General features: G+C 38.3%; 1 protein-coding gene across 2 annotated transcripts in view; it reads left to right on the top strand.

Annotated features, from left to right (window-relative positions):
• Positions 1-20,969, top strand: part of LOC126817380 (uncharacterized) — a 39,357-nt gene extending 18,388 nt beyond the window's left edge. Inside the window, exons 1-3 of one of the 2 annotated variants that reach the window (XM_050544332.2) lie at positions 12,245-12,287; positions 13,663-13,729; positions 14,172-20,969. In XM_050544332.2, the coding sequence (XP_050400289.1) occupies positions 13,727-13,729; positions 14,172-15,638 (1,470 nt within the window). In that variant the 5' untranslated portion in view covers positions 12,245-12,287; positions 13,663-13,726 and the 3' untranslated portion in view covers positions 15,639-20,969. Of the gene's footprint in view, positions 1-12,244; positions 12,288-13,662; positions 13,730-14,171 lie in introns of those variants that run through there. The other variant, XM_050544331.2, reaches the window with a different exon arrangement.
• Positions 20,970-22,365: the final 1,396 nt, after the last annotated feature.

The following is a 22,365-nucleotide window of genomic DNA, read 5'->3' on the forward strand; positions in this document are numbered from 1 at the left end:
GAAATGTTATATAAACTATTAAATAGAGATTTATTAACAAAACAAGACCATAATCGACTCTCGGTGGCATCGGATACTCGAGATTTTATCTAGATTAAAACGGTTCGCCATTTAAAACTTTAATTTAAAAATGAGAAAGCCAGGCTAAGCCCCGATTATACCAGTGCCCTGGTTACCACTGTGCACACATCTTGTCAAAACTACAAATAATGATAACTTGGCTGAGAATGAAGTAATTTGAATGAAATTTTCAATATTTTCTTTTTTTATCATCTATTTTTGAATTATTATAGCAAGAATGACAAACTCTTTATTAAACTCTTCTTAACTAATGTATCTTTTAAAGTATCCATATTGTTATAAATCGATAAAAACCAACCCCGTGCATTCTTTGTTATTGTCTGCGATATCACTTCGGTGGAAGCGGACGTTAGATAAAGCTATTTCACACATTCTTTGTTAAAGTAGCCATATTGTTATTAATGTATAAAAACCAACCACGTCCAGTCTTTGTAGCCATATTGTTATAAATTGGTAAAAAAACAACCTCGTTCAGTCTTTGCTTGGAGTTAAAACAAAATGTATTATTGTCATCTGCAGACTTCTGAATCTTACAAAACCTCCGCATTTCTCAAATACAAAAGGAACATTTTAAATTTTGTTGAGCATAAGTTAAGTTAGGAAAAGATAAACATTGGACATTATTAAGTACCAGAGCTAAATCTGTTAGAATTTCAAAATTAAAAGAGCGAAATCGATATTATTTGGCACCTAGAAATGGACACGAATGGGTCGCGACGCATATAATAATGTAATATGAATGTATATAAACTGATTTACATTCAATCGTTTCTGTTTTTACTCTAATATCTAATCAGAGATGGGTTGACTATCACGTCCGTCATTTTCACTTACGTGACTGGCATACATTATTCTGCTCTTGCCTCGCCAATCTCACTTAATGGACCATTTCCCGGTCTAGAATTCTAGCAATGCAATTTGCGACAATTGATTGATAATGTCTAACATCTGTGATGTAGACGTGATCAATGAGATTGATAGAAGACAATTTGTACGTAAAATGACCATTGAAACCCCTATAGCAAACGGTTGACGGAAATTATGCTGGTAGCACAATGGGGAGTCACGGTGGCTCAGCGGGTAAGACGTTGGTTCGCTAATCTGAGAGTCGTGTGTTCGATACCTGCGTTAGCTGAGAAAGTTCATCGGAATATTCCGGCGTGGTTCCCCCTTGTGAGTGATGCAGGACAGAGGGCCTGGCAAGGGACAACGTATAGTCGTTCGAATGTAACGGAAATCCGAGGTCCCGTGTACACATTGGCGTAGACGTAAAAGATCCCTTGGCAGCTGGAATTCGATATAAGAGTAGGTCGTAGTTCCGCTGTCCGGGCAAAATCTCCCTCATAGCACACTGTATGGAGTATGCACGTCTTCATTAGCCCAGTCGAAGCAGAACAGTAGGACGTTAAACCCCATTTCATTTCATATGACAAAAAGTTCTGCTTTCACAATTCTGGTATTCCCCAGTCATTCAAGTTGGTTACATACGTTCAGAAAGTTATCTATGGGTGTTAAACAGGTTGTGTTGGCTGATAATCATTGGATATAAATACAGTTCACAGAGTTGTGGCAGGTTGCCTATAAAAATATTTGTTATTTTCTCGGTTAACAATCATGAATATTTTTATTACCATCTCTGCCATGTACTTGCTGACTTATTGTATTAAAGCCTTACTGAATCCCTATAATAGTTCAAAAATAGATAATAAAAAATTAATATATTGAAACATTTCAGTCAAATTACTTTATTCTGAGCGAAGGTATCACCATTGTAATTTTTGACTAAAAATAGGAGTCAATTCTCTCTTCACCGTCTCCAAGAATGGCCGATCGTTTGATTGACAGGCGTTAACTCCACCTACATAATCTCGACTATCTAGTAACGAAGGTATTGGTGCTGGAAGTTTGAGAAAATGCAGCGTAGATTGTATGTTATCGTAGCACCGGTACTTGTCAATCTAGACTAGACGTTAAACTCTGAAATAGCCGCAGTGTTCTAATCAACTTAAAGGCTCAATACCACTCTTGTTGTAATTGAATAATATGTCCCAATCTTTATTCTGGTCAACAAATTGTACTATTTTACAATATTCCAATTAATTGATGATACAAATTTCATCTTAACACGCCTAATTTAGAAAATTGGAAAAATTCAACTAAATGATTTGAAAAGCCTGACGTAAAGCTTTTCAAATGTGACTTGGAATCAAAAATATTTTTGAACCCTTTGGACAAGTAAAATAGGATTTAATTGATAATTTACACAACAGGTAGGACACTAACACATCTAGTACTTAGAATAAGGCTATTTGTTATTTTCTGGCGGTGTCAAGCCAGCAAGAGTGTTTTTGTCCCTTTAAAATCGGAGCCATTCGATGATCTAGAGAGTTGATTATGGGTTTTATTCTGAGTGAAGTTTTGGGTGCTGGAAGTTTGGGAAAATGCAGCGAAGATTGTATATAAGCGAAACATCGGTACCGGTACTTAAATAGCCGCAGTTTTCTAATCTACTTAAAATCGGGGCCATCCGAAAAATCACCTCTATGTTGACAAGTTACCAAGCAGACTACAGTGTAGTCATTGTTAGGGGCCCAGGTAGGGGAGCGTTCAGGGCTTTTCGCCTATGACGTAAGACATTTGATTAACCAATCAGCGTTGATGTTTCTAGTGGATTACCCACAGCTCCGTGCAAAACACGCCTCAAGCTCGCCGTAACAGACCGTTTCATTGGCTATTCCCCCACATCATTCAGAACACGTCAATGATAACAACTCTTCCAGATCCTAGTGTAGTAAAGACAAGTAAAACGAAATTTTGAAGTATAAAAACGAAACGAAATAGGATCTGTGTTTTAATCGGATCTACCGTTGGGGGTTGGATGGCCAAATGGTTAGCACGCGCGCGCTGTATCATACGGTCTGTCATTGAGTGAACTGGTGGACTTTCGATTCCCCGGTTGTACGTGACAAGGGGTAGGGTCGCCTTCCAACCTCGTGGGTTTTCTCCGGGTCCTCCGGTTTCCTTCCACTGCTAAAGACCTCTACGCGCAAGCGAATGATTGAAATAAAATTGAACCGTATGATAGTCCCGAAATGACCTAGTTTGTGTCAAGTGGACGTTAAACCCCATTTCTCTCTCTCTCTACCGTTGATATTTTGTTTCCTTAAACATACATTATTAAAGAGCAAAGTCTGCCTATTGCAGGGTTTTCTTTAGGCTTTAAATGTAAGATAGCTGTCTAGTCGTTCGGATGGGACGAAAAACCGAGGTCCCGTTATACATTGGAGTGCACGTAAAAGATCCCTTGACAGTTGGAATTCGATATAAGAGTAGGCCGTAGTGCCGCTGCTCGGGCAAAATTTGTCTCATAGGACACTGTATGGCGTATGTCCGTCTTCATTAGCCCAGTCGGAGCAGAACAGTAGGACGTTAAACCCCATTTCCTTTCCTTTCATTTCATTTCTTAGAACTAAGCGACAACCAAACCTTCAGTTTGGCAGCCTATCAAGTACTTGTGAGGTACTTTGTTTCTCGTTTCGTCTTCAAGCACGGAAATCCCCCCTGATTAGCCGAAGGACGTTTTCTTTGTATACATTTCTTTTAACAGACGTGAGTATTCAAGATGATTTCATTTCAAAGTTACCATGGCAACGAGTAAATGTCTGTTTCTATAGCCATTTCTGAAATTCTACGCCCCACAGAGAATCACTTTATTTTGTAAAAACGACAATTTGGCTTATCAGGCGTGCTCTATTTCCCACTGAGAGCTGTTCTATAATTTATAGGCTTTTATCGAACATTCTGCAATGAAGAAATAAAAAAAAAAATAAAAAATTTTTAGCATTGGGACTCAAAGTAGTTATAAGCTGAATTATCAGTGTCTGGGTTCTTCATGGGCTTTTATCGAAAATACTACAACGGAGAAAAAAACTAACAAGATTTTATTTTAAAACAAAAAAAATCAAAAAATGATGTTGGCTCCAAAGTAGTTTTAGAAATATCCACCCATCTCTGACAATTCGAAATAAAATGAAATGGGGTTTAACGTCCAACTGCTCTGCACCGACTGGGCTAATGAAGACAGGAAAAGTTTTTGTCCCCTGACAATTTATAAGGTTGCTTTGTTTTACAGTTGTGTGCCAAATCTTTTGTAAATAGACAAAGTTTATTTTTTCACAGCTAGAATCAGCATTTGTTGGCCAGACGCCGCTCTAATCACATTTATTAGACGCCTATTTAAATACAAGTTTGACCAAGTATTTAAATAAAAAAAAAAACACTTTAAATCCATCAGAGTCCCATTTTCAGTACTAAAAGGTACAATCCGCATTGTTATTTATTGCAAACTGACAGTTAAAGAGACAGTTCGCTTTATATTATATTGTAAATTGATATTAAATGGACAATTTGCTTTATTTTATTTTTTTTTTTATTTTTTTTTTTTTATCGTAAAATGTTCAAACTGGAAGATCGCTTTAGAATAATTTACTTTTTAAAGCCGACTCACTTTAAGGGACAATTCGCTTAATAATTCATTGTAAAATTATATTAAAGGGACAGCTTACTTTATTATCGGTTGCAAAATAACATTTAATGGGAGAGATCGATTTGAAATAATTTAATTTTTAGAGCCGTTCCATCTTTTTCGTTATTCTCATTTTTATTTTTCTACGATCGACTAAACATAAAATATTTCGTCATTTGTTATTTGAAGAAATGAAATGGAATGTCCCTGACCAGTTAAGTTAGGTGGTGGTTTCCTCCCACTGCTAAAACCCCCTACGCGCAAGCCCGAAATGACCTAGTTCATGTCGACTGAAGGTTACCCTCTCTCTCTCTCTCTCTCTCTCTCTCTCCAGTTAAGCTAATTCTCTTGACGTTAGACTGTCACTAATAATTGTTCTAATGTCATTTATGATGACACGCTGTGAACCCAAACTACAAACTGGGCTTTTCTTTTATAAGATTTCTTTGTGACAAATTGTGTCCAAAGAATTCATTGTAATAAAGTACATTGTAATAAAGTTTGCCTTTATGAAATCGTCTCATACTTCCTAACTTAGATATTGACATAGAAGAATGAAGCGCTATATAAATCGAACAATAATAATAATAATAATAATGTATTTAATTTTTAATTTTTTTCCCCGCTTCATATTTATTTAGTTTAGTTCATATAATCTAAATTACGTCAATATAAATTGTCAAGTAATGGTCAATGGTGAATTTTTAAATAAACGCTGTTTTCCTTATTATAGGAGATTAGATAAAGGGTTGGTGGTTCTCGCTATAATATACGAATGTGCAAAAGAAAGTATACACTGTGCATTTTGTGCTGCATCAACCAAAGTCGTTTTTCCATGGTATACGGTATTTGGGTAGAATGTCAATTTGTTTCACATTATTATTTTGCTTAGAAATGTTGAGTTTGGACGCAAGAGACAAACTAGGTAATGCTTTATCAAATGTTTTTAATCTAAACAAAACTTAGACATACTTTTAGTGTGTATACTTTCTTTTGGACATCAGTATAGTTAAATGAAATGAAATGAAATGAAATGGGGTTTAACGTCCTACTGTTCTGCTCCTAACCTGGGCTAATGAAGACGGGCATACGCCATACAGTGTGCTATGAGGGAAATTTTGCCCGGACAGCGGCACTACGGCCTACTCTTATATCGAATTCCAACTGCCAAGGGATCTTTTACGTGCACGCCAACGTGTACACGGGACCTCGGTTTTTCGTCCCATCCGAACGACTAGACAGCTTTCCTTGTCAGCCCCTCCGTCCTGCAAGTATAGTTAAAACATAGATAACATAAAGAGAATATGCTGAACATTTCAGTCAAATTGCTCCACTCTGAACCGAGATATTAGCTTCTGAATTTTAGGCTAGCCTCGATCATCATTAATAAAGTCGGTACGATAAAAAAAAAAACCCCACCTAGTATCGATTATTCGTTTTTTCGTTTAACTATTTTTCAAATAATGGCATTAATAATTTAGCAATCTAATTAAAATATAGATCTATATTTCGTTTCGTTTTTTTATACTTTCGATGGCCTACACTACATGTAGATCTGACAAGTTATAGTGGGAGTTCACGTTCTATGACGTCAGGTACCAAGCAAGCGACATTTGCCCCGATTACCAATTAGCGACCGCCATGTATTTTTTTTTATCTACTTTTGCTTTGTTTTGATTTCTATTGCCGCTAATGTCTACCCACAGTTCCGCACAAAAAAGGTCAAACGCTCGATTCGACAGACCATTTGATTGGCTGACCCCTCATTTCAAGCAGAACACGAGTTAAATAACAACTCATCCAGATCCAAGTGTAGTAAAGACAAGTAAAAGGAAATGTTGAACTATAAAAACGAAACGAAATTGGATCTGTGTTTTAATCAGATTGATAGTTTATATAAAATTTCAGGCCTAAAGAAAGACCTGCAGTAGGCAGATTTACCTCTTGATTAATGTATGTTTAAATTTCTTTATTTGTAATTGTTTTTATACCCACAGTGGGTATGACTATCATTGAATCGATGTATCGCGATTCACCTTCTCACGATACGCATATTGAATCGATGCATCGTTATTCTTTTTTTTTTTTTCTTTTTTTGATGTTTTTTCGTCACTTCAGTAAGTAACATGTCACTCTTAGTTATCTACGTCAAACATTATCCATAGGTACACAAACACTCTTAAATTGTGTTGGTCCTTACTTTGATCGTAATATAAAACAGTTTTATTTCTTCGACATCGGCATGACTAAAAATATCAATTAATCAATTAACCTTTGGTTTTTTTATTGGTGAATATTGACATGGTTATGAATCGTCATACGAATTGTCTATCATAGCACCTGAATCGCAATACGTATCGCATTGTGACTGCAGTGGCAATATCCAGCACTAGTATAACAACACGGGCTAACTGACCTGAACGTCTAGGCTTCGGTCCCAGTGTTTGCTGAGATTCTTTAAAAGTTAATTTCCAATGCCATTTCGTCATTTGTTATTTGAAGAAATGAAATGGAATGTCCCTGACCAGTTAAGTTAGGTGGTGGGGGCGTGGGGTGGATGGCCGAATGGCGAGCACGTGTCCGCCGTATCATAAGGCCTGTCATTGAGTCAATTGACGTGGTTTCGAATCCCCGGTTGTACGTGACAAGGAGTAGGTTTGCCTCTCCAACCGCGTGTTTTTTTTCCGGGTCCTCCGGTTTCCTCCCACTGCTAAAGAACCCTACGCGCAAGCGAATTATTGAAATGAAATTAAACCATATGTTAGTCGCGAAATGAGCTAGTCTGTGTCGAGTGGACGTTACCCCCCCTTTATCGCTCTCTCTCTCTCTCCCTCTCTCTCTCTCTCTCTCTCTCCCAATGCTACTGGTACAGGACCGAGCACCCAGCAAGTCGTTCAGATGGGACAGAAAACCAACGTCTCGTGTACAAGAACCCTTGACACAGGTTGAATTCGGTGACTAGAAAACAGTATACTGTCCTGGAATCATTCCCTTCATAGCAAACTTCCCGGTTGTACGTGACAAGGAGTAGGGTCGCCTGTCCAACCTCGTGGGTTTTCTCCGGGTCCTCCGGTTTCCTCCCACTGCTAAAGACCCCTACGCGCAAGCGAATTATTGAAATAAAATTAAACCATATGTTAGTCCCGAAATGACCTAGTTTGTGTTGAGTGGATGTCAAACCCCATCTCTCTCTCTCTCTCTCTCTCTCTCTCTCTCTCTCATAGCAAACTGCACGTTAAACCCCATTTCGTTTAATTCCTGTAAGAGGTAGGCAACAATCATGCTTTGTTTTACGTATATTTATTTTATCTTTTAGACGTAACATAATCTATTTTAAAAGAACACAGCTAGCATTCATCATCTTTGGATAAGAAGAAGACTAGCTCATCAATTTTCCGCGCCCCTGTATAAAAAAAAATTAAGACAAATTTGTTGTCATGGAAACAAAAGATTCATACAATTACTAGTATAATGTGTCATAATAAAAGCCACCATTTCTTCTCCACGATTATGGTGATGAGATTAAGATCATGTTCCCAAGGGTATCGTGATAAGTTTAAGATCATGTTCTAAGGAGTATCGTGATAAGATTAAGATCATGTTCCCAGGAGTATGGTGATAAGATTAAGACCGGGTTCCAGGGAGTATGGTGATAAGATTAAGATCATGTTTCTAGGAGTATGGGGATAAGATTAAGATCATGTTCTCAGGGGTATCGTGATAAGTTTAAGATCATGTTCCCAGGAGTATCGTGATAAGATTAAGGCTGGGTTCCCAGGAGTATGGGGATAAGATTAAGATCATGTTCCCACGGGTATGGGAATAAGATTAAGATCATGTTCCCAGGAGTATTGTGATAAGATTGAGATCATGTTCCTATGGGTATCGTGATAAGTTTAAGATCATGTTCCCAGGAGTATGGGGATAAGATTAAGATCATGTGCCCGGGAGTATGGTGATAAGATTAAGATCATGTTCCCAGGGGTATTGTGATAAGATTGAGATCATGTTCCTATGGGTATCGTGATAAGTTTAAGATCATGTTCCCAGGAGTATGGGGATACGATTAAGATCATGTGCCCGGGAGTGTGGTGATAAGATTAAGATCATGTTTCTAGGAGTATGGGGATAAGATTAAGATCATGTTCCCAGGGGTATTGTGATAAGATTGAGATCATGTTCCTATGGGTATCGTGATAAGATTAAGATCATGTTCCCGGGAGTATGGGGATAAGATTAAGATGATGTGCCCGGGAGTATGGGGATAAGATTAAGATCATGTTCCCGGGAGTATGGGGATAAGACCAAGACCGTGTTCCCAGGAGTATGGGGATAAGATTAAGATCATGTGCCCGGGAGTATGGTGATAAGTTTAAGATCATGTTCCCACGGGTATGGGAATAAGATTAAGATCATGTTCCCAGGGGTATCGTGATAAGATTAAGATCATGTTCCCAGGAATATGGGGATAAATTAAGATCATGTTTCTAGGAGTATGGGGATAAGATTAAGATCATGTTCCCGTGGTCATGGGAATAAGATTAAGATCATGTTCCCAGGGTTATCGTGATAAGATTGAGATCATATTCCCAGGAGTATCGTGATAAGATTAAGATCATGTTCCCTCGAGTATGGGGATAAGATTAAGATCATATTCCCAGGGTTATCGTGATAAGATTGAGATCATATTCCCAGGAGTATCGTGATAAGATTAAGATCATGTTCCCTCTGGTATGGGGATAAGATTAAGATCATATTCCCAGGGTTATCGTGATAAGATTGAGATCATATTCCCAGGAGTATCGTGATAAGATTAAGATCATGTTCCCTCTGGTATGGGGATAAGATTAAGATCATATTCCCAGGGTTATCGTGATAAGATTGAGATCATATTCCCAGGAGTATCGTGATAAGATTAAGATCATGTTCCCTCTGGTATGGGGATAAGATTAAGATCATATTCCCAGGGTTATCGTGATAAGATTGAGATCATATTCCCAGGAGTATGGGGATAAGATTAACATCATGTTCCCTCTGGTATGGGGATAAGTCCCTCTTAGCACTCTATACACGGCGTATGCCCGTCTTCATTAGCCCGGTTGGTGCAGAAATATAGGACGTTAATAAAACCCCATACAATCTTGTTTCCATACTCGACATTTAAGATATTTATAGGTGTCGGTATGAATATTTAATGAATGACATTAGTAAACTAAATGTTAGTATAATTTATATTGATTACAAAGCGCTGTGGGCAAATAGTCGAACATTTTAACACGAGAAATTGTAAAAACAGACCCATTTCGATTTTTCTTAATCGATCGCTTCTCGGGGTTGTTGGGTGCACCATGTTGTGTGAATGCGCTAACCTTGGCCTTCGGCATGGTCTCAGACAGATATATTATCGTCAATATGGTTGAAATTTCGTCAGAAAGAGTGTGAAATACCCTCAAGTATTAAACAAATCAAATGAAATGTAATAAAATGTTGGGGTTTTTTTTAACGTCCTACTGTTTTGCTCCGAACTGGGCTAATGAAGACGGACATACGCCATACAGTGTGCTATGAGGGAAATTTTGCCCGGGCAGCGGCACTATCGTCTACTCTTATATCGAATTCCAACTGCCAAGGAATCTTTTACGTGCATTCCAATGTATACACGGGACCTCGGTTTTTCGTATCATCCGAACGACTAGACCTGCAGTCCTTGTCATCAAATACGTATGCATATCGGGTGGCCCATATAAAACTGGCCGAAATATAACACTGCAATACTCGCTAACCGTTCCATGGAATACAAAGATATTTAAACTGAAAGAACACCAGCATATTTCACAGATGGAAGAAATTTAAGCTTCATAACTAAAAGGCCCAGTGGACCACCCGTTCCAGAGAGACGGTAGGAACGTTGGCTCGTTGCAATTCTTGACAGTGGATACTTTTCTTGCCTTGATGGACTAGCGCTTTAAGTTATGAATATTTGAGATAGATAGAGTGAGAGAGGGGTCATTTCGGGACTAACATATGGTTTAATTTTATTTCTTTACTTCGCTTGTGCGTACGGGTCTTTAGCAGTGGGAGGAAACCGGAGGACCCAGAGAAAACCAACGAGGTTGAACAGGGACAGCTGTCTAGACGTTCGGATGGGACGAAAAACCGAGCTCCCGTTTATACATTGGTGTGTACGTAAAAGATCCCTTGGCAGTTGTAATTCGATATAAGAGTATGTCATAGCGCCGTTCTCCGGGCAAATTTTCCCTCATGACACACTGCATGGCGTATGCCCTTCTTTATTAGCCCAGTTGGAGCAGAGCAGCAGAACAGTAGGACGTTAAACCCCATTTCATTTCTTCTTTAGTCCAGTAGGTACGGAAAAGTAGGACGTTTAACCCCATTTCAAGTTTTTATAGCAAATAAAAAACTGCATTATCCAGAAATAATATCTGTCGTGGACGAAGTGACATTTTAATATCCGAGATACTATTACCCACATGACAAGTGAAAAGATATCATGAAAATGGATACGGAGATAGTGGAGGCATAGTGGTGGTATTGTTAGTTGATGTAGACATAAATATCATAATTAACATAAGGATAAAAGGGTAATAAAGAAGGGGATATAAATGCCATTAAGAACGTGGAGCTGCGGTTTCATTAAGAATGTTTATAGTGTTGTATCTGATTACTGCATCGTGATATATATATACACACACACACACACCGGGGCCTGTTTCACGAAATTTTAACTAAGATAGAGTCCAGATTTTAGTAATTTGATTGGATAATATTAGATTGATTTTGGTGCTTAGCCAATCAAAATTAAAGTATCTACTAAAATTTGGATTTTATCTTTAGTTAAGATTTCGAGAAACAGGTCCCAGGCACTGAGTTCACAAAGTATTCTCAGACTTAAACATACATTATGACGTCACATTAATAATGACGTCATTGTATTAATCATATTAAACATACATTATGCAAGAGCTAAATCTGCCTATTGCAGGTCTTTCTTTAAGCCTGAAATGTTTAAAATCTAAATTATTAATTAGACATTAATTAACTTATCCAGAACATAATCAACTCTCGATGTCATCGCTAGCCTGCGATATTTACTGGATTAAGATCCGATTTGCTGCTCAACTTTCCTACACGTTTTACTCCTTTATTTTTATCAACATATGGCTAAAGGGGGATACGGTTTGTTAGTGCGAGGAGCTACCACACTGGCCAGGACGTTCTGGATTCGATCTCGGTGTTGGCCGAAACACTATCTCGGGATCTTCCAGCCTATTTGGACTGACAATGAACATTCGGATAGCACGGAAAACCGAGGTAACATGTACACATTGGAGTGCACGTAAAAGAACCCTTGGATTAAGGGTATGCAGAAACGTGGCTGCCCAGGCAAAATTCTCCTCATGGTCATAGCACACTGCATACCATTCTTTATTAGTCGAAATGGTGCAGAAAAGTAGGGCGTTAAACCTCATTTTATTTCACCAGACATTTATGTCCATTAGGTTGACTGGCTGAGAAAAACGATAGCTTTGTAATTTTGTGTGATGGAGTGGGATAACTTTATTGATTAGAAACAGGATTCTATGGCCTTTAGCTATGGCATCCAATTTATCTTATTGGTTCACTTCACTGTCGGGCTTTCTGGAACAGTTCTACATAACTGGTAGGAGAATTTTCTTGTAATAATCGGTTTTGGTTTTTTTTTCTGAAATTATATGGAATATTTACAAATGTTTATATATTTCTTTGTAAATTGTGTTGTATATTGGACTGAGAGTTGTCTGCTTTTGCAAGCGTTTTCGAAGTTAAACAGATTTTTTTTGTTTCTCAGTTTTTCTTTGTCTGTGCTTCACATTTCGCATAGTGTTGTGTAACCCTTTGTTATTGTATTCTGGCTGAAAGGAAAAATCAAATCTGTTTTTCTGCAGCAGCCCGACTAGTGACGATGAGAATACACCATGCATTGTGCTGTAGGTGACATTTTGTCATGGCAGCAGTATGTCCGCTTACTCCTCGGCAATATTCCGACTATCAAGAGTTTGTCAACGATTTTCGTCCCATCCGAACGACTAGTCGCCTTTGTCTTGGGCAGGGACAATCTTTATTGGTTCAAAGCGTTTTGGAGATTTTTTCCCCAGTTTTCTTTTTCTGTTCAAAAATCCTATTCTAATTTCTATAAGCGTTGAAGACCATTGTTATTGTGGGAAAAGCCAAGTTACGATGACATGGGGAAAGGAAAAAAGTGAAATGCGTTTAACATTCTACTTTTCTGCACTAACTGGGATGATGAAGGCCGACATACGTCATACAGTGGGTATATAATACATGTACATGAAGTACATTTTGCCCAGAGAGCGTTGTTGGCGCTTACTCTTCAGAAAAAATCCGACTATCAAACATTTGTTTATACGTACACACTAACGTATGAATAGGCCATATTAGTACCTCGGTTTCTTGTCCCATCCGAAGGACTAGACGTTATTCCTCGTAAAGCCGTCCGCCCTGCACCACCATCAAATGGAGACACACTGGAAATTACTCGATTCGAACACAGGGCCTCCTGTTAGCGAGCCAGCCGATTACAAACTGAGCCACCGTGGTTCCTCTCTCAATTAGTGAACAAGTTTAAAAGATAAAAGTCCGCCCTGCACCACCGACAATGGAAACACACTGGAAAACCCCGATTCGAACACAGGGCCTCCTGTTAGCGAGCCAGCCGATTACAAACTGAGCCACCGTGGCTCCCCACCCGCTTAGTGAACAACTTTAAAAGATAAAAGTTGAAATTGATAGTATTGATCATTTAATCAGTTACAAGATGTGATATATCATCCGATATGTCACAGTATAGATATACATCATTAATTATCTTACTCATCACCTATATCACCAGTTATAAAACATCACACTGTTATCTGCGTGTTTTGATCGGAAGACCAGTGTTATCTCTGTCTGTATAATTACAGCTCTAATCAGTGTGGATTATATTCACACCATGGCTTATATAATCTATATTAATATTCTTCTTATAATTACAGGATTAAATCGCTTCACTAGCAGCTGTTAGTCAACACCAAACTGAACGACTCGTCGGCAGGCAATATGGTAAGCTTGTTTTCTATATTCTCAGCTTTCGATTCCCCGGTTCTACGTGACAAGGAGTAAGGTCGCCTGTCCAACCGCGTGGGTTTTCTCCGGTTTCCTCCCACTGCTAAAACCCTCTACGCTCAAGTGAATTATTGAAATAAAAGGGGGTGGGGGTGTGTCCGATCCCGGTCTTGACCGAAAGAGGGATTTTTCCAGCTTTGATTCTCCTTTGTCAGTACGGGGGGATATGGCAAAGCGTCTAGTGGTTCGAATGGGACAAAAACAAAAAAAAAACCCGACGCCCTAAGTACACTTTAGCCTGCACGTAAAATAACCCTTGACACATGGAGTTCGATATAAGAGTAGGCTGTATAGCAATATTTTCATCATAACTCATTGCATGGCGTATGCCCGTTCTTCATGAAACTTTCCGATCTAAATTCAGTTTGTCTCATTACAGGTCACGACACGATCTCATAACAACGGCGCTGACGCCGTAAACAGGAAAACGAACTCTAGCAAAAAAACTCACGCTGAGAACGGAGACCTCGACATGCTGTCTAATGGACTCAACGAATACAAGGAGAACTATGAGAAACTATCCCAGAGCAAATACAACCAATTCTTGCGACGATTCTTCCACAACACTCTTGTTCCGGTATTCTTGATGCTCTTTGTCCCCAATCTGATGACATTTCTCTGGTACACAGCCTTTAGATGCGACGGAAGCTACTCAAAATTCATTAGTGTGTTTTCTGGACGGTCCGTTTTTGAAGGACTCAACGTTATTTGGAACCAGACTAGTTTAGGAAGCTGGACGATCTCTGGTATTTTGATCGGATACTGCATTTATGCATTAGCTATGATGAAGCTTTTACCTGGAAAGATGGTGACAGGACCACTAACGCCTAAGGGAAATACCCCAGTTTATAAGGACAATGGCTTCCTGTTCTTTGTGGTGACTATGATACTGTTCGTGTTCCTGACTGTAGTATTAAAACAATTTGGATTAACGCCAACAATTGTTTACGACAGATATGACGAGGTCCTCAACACCTTAAGCATCTTCAGCTTCGTCTTTTGTTGGTTCTTGTATTTTAAAGGACTTTTTGCTCCGTCATCCAGTGATAGTGGCTCCAGTGGTAACCTAATCTTTGATTATTACTGGGGCACTGAACTGTATCCACGCGTATTTGGTTTTGATATTAAGACATTTACAAATTGTCGATTCGGAATGATGGTGTGGGCGTTACTTGTGTCTATATTTGCTCTAAAGAGCTACGAACTGTATGGTTTTGTGGACAGTATGTTTGTCTGTGCTGTTCTGCAGTTGATATACATTACTAAGTTCTTTTGGTGGGAATCGGGTTATTTGAGAACAATTGATATTATGTTGGACCGGGCTGGGTTTTACATCTGCTGGGGGTGTTTGGTTTATATCCCTGGACTCTATACGTCTGTTAGTCTGTATAATGTCACCCAACCCGTTCACCTGGGTCCCGTTTTAACCACGATCTTTCTAACCATGGGGATACTCAGTATCGTTATCAACTACAAAGCCGATCTACAAAAACAGGAAGTTCGTTATGCAAATGGAGAGTGCCTCGTCTGGGGCAGGAAACCGACGATAATTCGCGCCACCTACCAATTAGAAAATGGCGACGTCAAGGAAAGTATCTTGTTGGCTTCCGGTTGGTGGGGACTTTCCCGCCATTTTCATTACATACCGGAAATAATGTTGGCGTTCTTCTGGACAGTTCCTGCGCTGTTTAACAACATAATGCCCTACTCCTACGTTATTTTTCTAGTTATATTACTGATCCACAGAAGTTACAGAGATGATGAAAAGTGTGGAAACAAATATGGCGATTATTGGTTGGAATATTGTAAAAAGGTTCCACACAGGATAGTCCCTGGCTTGTTTTAAATCCGTGAAACAGCTCATGAATAATTGACTTGAATGAACCACCCTTTTTTTTTTCTTTTTTTTTTTAAAAAAAAACAACATTGGGTAAAAAAAAAATTAAAAGACTTAATGCTATACACCGTCAGATATTTCCATATTGCATTAATGTGTGCAAAAGTTTGGGGCGTTGCCATGGTTTCTATACCTTTGGATGTGTTCCCAATTCGACATCTTTTTTTGTGTGTTTGTGTTGACATTTTTAATGAATTTCCGGCACAGTGTTACAAATGGCAGATACAACTTTGAACAATGTCGGACATCTTGTCAGGTACAGCCAAAATCACTATCCGAAGACCTGATAGTCCTGAATATCATGCTGGTGATCTTTGTACCGTACCAATAACATGGTGATCTTTGTACCACGGTATCGATTGTACCGTACCAATAAAATGATGATCTTTGTACCGCGGTTTCGATTGTACCATACCAATAACTTGGTGATCTTTGTACCACGGTATCGATTGTACCGTACCAATAAAATGGTGAACGTTGTACCAGGTTTCGGCTGTTCCAGTAACTAATTCTATTATATTATTCAGAGATTAATTCGTAATTTATTGTTTCATTCAAAACAGAACACGATTGAACAAAAATCCGCTATACCTACATTAATTAATTCCTCTCATCTATACAGAATCATACATTTCAAAAGTTAATAGCAAGAATATGCATGTATCTTTACAATACAGAATTATACATGTTTAAAAGAAGTAATGATATATATAGAATACAGAATTATACACGTTTAAACGTAATAATCATACGATTAATATGTTAAAATCAAGTATATATAAAATATAGAATTATACATGTTTAAACGTAATATCTATACGTTTAATTAGTTAAAGTCAAGTTTATATAAAATACAGAATTATGTTAAGTTTAAAGGAGCTTAGTTGCTAATATTTGGGACCTAGAAATTGACACAAATGGGTCGCAACGCATGCAATAATGTAATTTGAATGTATATAAATTGATTTACATTCAATCGTTTCTGTTTTTACTGTAATTTCTAATCAGTTAGGTTCGGCGACATACGCCAGTATTCTCAATCGAATTTCAATCTGTAGCTTCTGGTTATTCCAGTCTACGCCGATAGTATTTATTGGGCATGCTCTCCAGATAAAGATCCTAGCGTCACCGTTTGACATGACTTGTGGAATAATGCCTAGCCTCGTTTTCCGAGTCCCTTTATTACACACAGCTCTGAAACGCATTATGGTACACGATTCGTGTACCAATTGTAAAATGTTTATTTTGTCTTAAATATTGGATATCAGAAGGGCACCTTTTCCCGGTAAGATCACAACATCAGTATTGATTTAAATTGACAAATAATTCATGTTTTCAATGTTGAAGATTTTGGGTGATATTGAGTTAGAGACTTAGCTACTTTAAACGTAATATGTTGAAGTTGAGAATTTATAAAAAAAAAAAACAGAATTATATATGTTTAAATGTAATACGTTGAAGTTGAATATTTTTATAAAAAGAAGATGAAATTAAATCAATCATGAATGGTAATTACATATTGTGTGACATACCTATATATTGATCAACGGGCTACGTTTAATGAATGTGTTTAATTATTTCAATATTTTCATCATTAATAAAATCATCAGAGCTGAACAGATTAATGATTCTGATTCCAAATAGACTGATTAGCACTGTTTATCTGTATGACGTCATACAGGTATGAATATTTCAATTGACACAGGAGATCGGCATCAAGATAAAAGGACATGTTATATTATATTTAAGGAGATCAATTGAGATAAAATTCTTGTATCTGAGTTTGAGATATGGAATAAAATAAAACCAAGTACGAACAATCCAAACCATTAGACAAAATTCGAAGTCCTAAAAAACGGTATAGGCAAAATAGTGTAATAAGGCAAAATAGTGTTATGAGCATATGGACTGTTCACCGTGTAAAAAATACACGACAAACAGTGGTAACAGGTGTCCGGAAGAGTAAGCTTACCCTGCCTGGCGCCACACCCGCCATAGCTGCATCCAAACTATTAAGCAAAATCTCGATAAAATAGCGTGATTGGCCAATGGACTATCGGTATGCAAAATGCACGTGATGAACAGTGTTAACGATGTAGTAGACAGACATTATCAGGGAGATTGTATACGCGTCAAATTAAATATATCTAGAATAATAGCCGATGGAAATTAGATGTCCAAATAAATATTTTAGTTTAAATTGAAATATTTTAGTTTAAAATTGAAATATTTTAGTTAAAATTGAAATATTTTAGTTAAAATTGAAAGAAATATTTTAGTTAAAATTGAAATATTTTAGTTAAAATTGAAATATTTTAGTTAAAATTGAAATAGTCTGCTTTAAAATGGACCACTTTACTTTGAATTGAAATATTTTAGGTTAAAATGGATAATACATGTATTTTAGCTTAAAATGGATAATACATGTATTTTAGGTTAAAATGGATAATACATGTATTTTAGGTTAAAATGGATAATATTTTAAGTTAAAATGGATAATATTTTAAGTTAAAATAGATAATATTTTAAGTTAAAATGGATAATATTTTAGGTTAAACTAATATTTTTTAGTATAGGAAAATATAAATCGATAACTTTACAGATATCGACCAAAAATTAACCAATAATATTTGCTCATTAAATGCCGATGATCCGGAGATTATTGATAAAAAAAATCGTTGATATTAAATTCTGAATAATGGATATCCATACGAACATCGCACGAATGATAAATGTTATTTTATTTAACAATTGTTATAGAACTTCCCTCGAGATGTACCAAAGTTTGAAAAACGCTACCGACTCATTTTAAACTAAAATATTTTAAGAATTACGCCCTTTCATTGGGCTAAAATTGTGTCTTCGGTCAGTAAACCATCAGTGTTCTTAAAATATTTTTCTTTAAAATTTTATGAATAGGGCTTCAGATGTCAGATATTCAGCATAGCTCCACGTCCAGTCACTGCAGAAAAGGGCTTAGGGCAGATGATTATGATATTGTGTTTCTTTGCATTTGTTGTTTTTCTAATATTGTACATATAAGTGTTACTAGGTGTTCATTATACAACGATATTACCACAATTGTTTAAAGCACGTGTTTATATAATATGCTTCTTACCGTCTGCTTCGGCTATTGTTACCAACGCCCTCTAGAGCATTGTTTCCCAACCAGGGGTCTCTGAATCCCTTAGGAAAGGCGACCCAACTCTTTGTCACGTACAAGCGTGGAATTGAAACCACGCCACTTGACTCAATGACAGACCTGTCACATTACTAGGTATTGAGGCTACATTAGCGTTTATTAAGAATTTATTTATAACAAGGGGAGGCACGTGCCCTACGTACTACATCAGTTAAATGGAAGTCTGGATAAACAGGTGGGGGAGGGTAAAATGGCCCAAGGGGTCCGCCAATGCAAAAAGGTTCGGAACAACTGCTCCAGGATGTTTACATTCGTCGGAATAAAAGATATATCCCTGATCAGTTCATTTGTATTATTAAAATGATAAAGACATTTTCTTGGGCATCGTTCTAGGATGGATACGCCCCGTCTTCAATCGCCCGATCGGTTGGGAAAATATGGACGTTAAAGCCATGGATATTTATTCATTAATTCAAAAAGTATACATAAGATTGGCGTGCGCGTAATGAGGACGGTTTAGTAGGCTATATAACAATGCAACTCAAATGGACCAATCCCCAACTTCGTCAAAGTGGCACCATTTTCTCAGACAATTGAAGTTCATGTTTAAATAAAAATATAACTTTTCTTTCGATTAAAAATTTAAACTTTCTATATATATATAAAAAAAAAGCCATCGTCAATATCTGTGAGAAGTTTTGCCAAATCGCGTACAAAAATGGAGATTGTCTAAGAAAGATGCAACGTCACGTTGTCGTTAAGTGGGCGTGGGTATCATTTCGCCTGGGATGAGCTCATTGATATGAAATCTTTATATGCAAATGAACTGATTATAACAATGAATGTGGTGATTTTATGTATAAAAATCTACAGGGTCTAGGTGCCCCAATACTGTATGTATCAATCTGATTAAAACAAAGATCCTATTTCGTTTCGTTTTTTTATAGGTCAAAATTTCGTTTTATTTGTCTGTACTACACTAGAAACTTGAATAGTTGTTATATAACCTGTGTTCGGGATGGCGTGAGGGATTAGCCAATGAGACTATCTATTACGGCGACTTCTTGACGTGCGATGCACAGAACTGTGGGTAAACTACTAGAAACGTCAACGCCGATTGATTGATTGATTAATGAATGTATGACGTCATAGGGTCAAAAGCCATTCGTACGACCTCTGACGCGACCTTTTACTACAACTGGTCAGATCTGTATTTTAACTAGATTGTTACATACATGTATGTAACCTATTTATAGAGGCATTATCAAACTCGCCAAGAAGAGAAAATGTATTTCATTTTGTATATCTCCTACAAAATAACCATAGACGACCCCAGTTGTCAGGAATATAAGGAAACTCCTTAAAAATCATGAAATTTTAATACGTTAGTAGTTTTATCTAAAATTCAGCATACAATATAAACATTCCCGGTGAAACTGTAAATTCTATTTCTAATCAGAAACAAAAATTGTTTTTTGACCACCCGTCGAATAAATATTCACTGAGCGATAATGCCTCTTGACTATGGAAGACCATATAGAACAAAATTAATGATGATTGTTCCTACGCCGAAATCGAAGAATACAATCAGTTTAGAACGTTGATTTTGTGCTCGAAATGTTGACATTAGAATGTAAAAACTACAATCATTAGTATGTGCTGTATCATAAGGTCTGTCATTGAGCCAACTGGCGGGGTTTCAATTCCCCGGTTGTACGTGACAAGGAGTAGGGTCGCCTGTCCATCCTCGTGGGTTTTCTCCGGGTCCTCCGGTTTCCTCCCACTGCTAAAGACCCCTACGCGCAAGCGAATTATTGAAATAAAATTAAACCATGTGTTAGTCCCCAAATGTCCTAGTTTGTGTCGAGTGGACGTTACCCCCCCCCCCCCATCGCTCACTCTCTCTCTCTCTCTATCATTAGTTTGAAATATGGCTTTCTTATATAAAATGTTCAAACTGGAATGTAGAAACAATAATCAATAATATTGTCTCATTTGGTCTTCCATACTAGAATGTCTTACTGTCTGTTAACAGCTCCGTGGGTTATCAATGTTTTCATATTGCTTTCAATATTTTGCCACATAAACTTTAATATTATTATATTAAGTATTATTTAAAATTAAAACTTATATATACACCAGGCTTGTCTTATTTCTTGTCCAACCTCCTGGGTTTCCTCCGGGTTCCCCGATTTACTCGTACTGTTGATGACCCATACGCGTAAGCGAATTTTTGAAATAAAATTAAACCATATGTTAGTCCCAAAATGTTCTAGTTTTAGTCGAGTGGACGTTAATCTCCATTTCTCTCTGTCTTATTTCTGAATAGCGAGTCACGGTGGCTTGATCTACGAGGAACTGGCCCGCTAACAAGGAGGTTGTGGTGGCTCGCTAACAAGGAGGCTGTAGTGACTCGCTAACAAGGAGGCTGCTGTGGTTCGCTAACAAGGAGGCTATAGTGGCTCGCTAACAAAGAGGCTGTCTTGGCTCGCTAACAAGGAGGCTATAGTGGCTCGCTAACAAGGAGGCTATAGTGACTCGCTAACAAGGAGGCTATAGTGGCTCGCTAACAAGGAGGCTATAGTGGCTCGCTAACAAGGAGGCTATAGTGACTCGCTAACAAGGAGGCTGCTGTGGTTCGCTAACAAGGAGGCTGTAGTGACTCGCTAACAAGGAGGCTGCTGTGGTTCGCTAACAAGGAGGCTGTAGTGGCTCGCTAACAAAGAGGCTGTCTTGGCTCGCTAACAAGGAGGCTATAGTGACTCGCTAACAAGGAGGCTATAGTGACTCGCTAACAAGGATGCTATAGTGGCTCGCTAACAAGGAGGCTGTCTTTGCTCGCTAACAAGGAGGCTGTATTGTCTCGCGAACAAGGAGGCTGTTGTGGTTCGCTAACAAGGAGGCTATAGTGGCTCGCTAACAAAGAGGCTGTCTTGGCTCGCTAACAAGGAGGCTATAGTGACTCGCTAACAAGGAGGCTGTAGTGACTCGCTAACAAGGGGGCTATAGTGGCTCGCTAACAAGGAGGCTTTAGTGGCTCGCTAACAAGGGGGCTGTAGTGGCTCGCTAACAAGGAGGCTATAGTGGCTCGCTAACAAGGAGGCTATAGTGGCTCGCTAACAAGGGGGCTATAGTGGCTCGCTAACAAGGAGGCTATAGTGGCTCGCTAACAAGGAGGCTATAGTGGCCCGGTAACAAGGAGGTCCTAGTGGCTCGCTAACAAGGAGGTCCTAGTGGCTCGCTAACAAGGAGGTCCTAGTGGCCCGCTAACAAGGAGGCTATAGTGGCTCGCTAACAAGGGGGCTGTAGTGACTCGCTAACAAGGGGGCTGTAGTGGCTCGCTAACAAGGAGGCTATAGTGGCTCGCTAACAAGGAGGCTACAGTGGCCCGGTAACAAGGAGGTCCTAGTGGCTCGCTAACAAGGAGGTCCTAGTGGCCCTCTAACAAGGAGGTCCTAGTGGCTTGGTGAGGAAGGTGCTGGGTCGCTAATCAGGGGTCCCATGTTTGATCAAAGTATTCGCCGAGAAGGTTCC

Source organism: Patella vulgata, chromosome 4 (genome assembly GCF_932274485.2).
Source record: "Patella vulgata chromosome 4, xgPatVulg1.2, whole genome shotgun sequence".
NCBI lineage: Eukaryota > Metazoa > Mollusca > Gastropoda > Patellidae > Patella > Patella vulgata.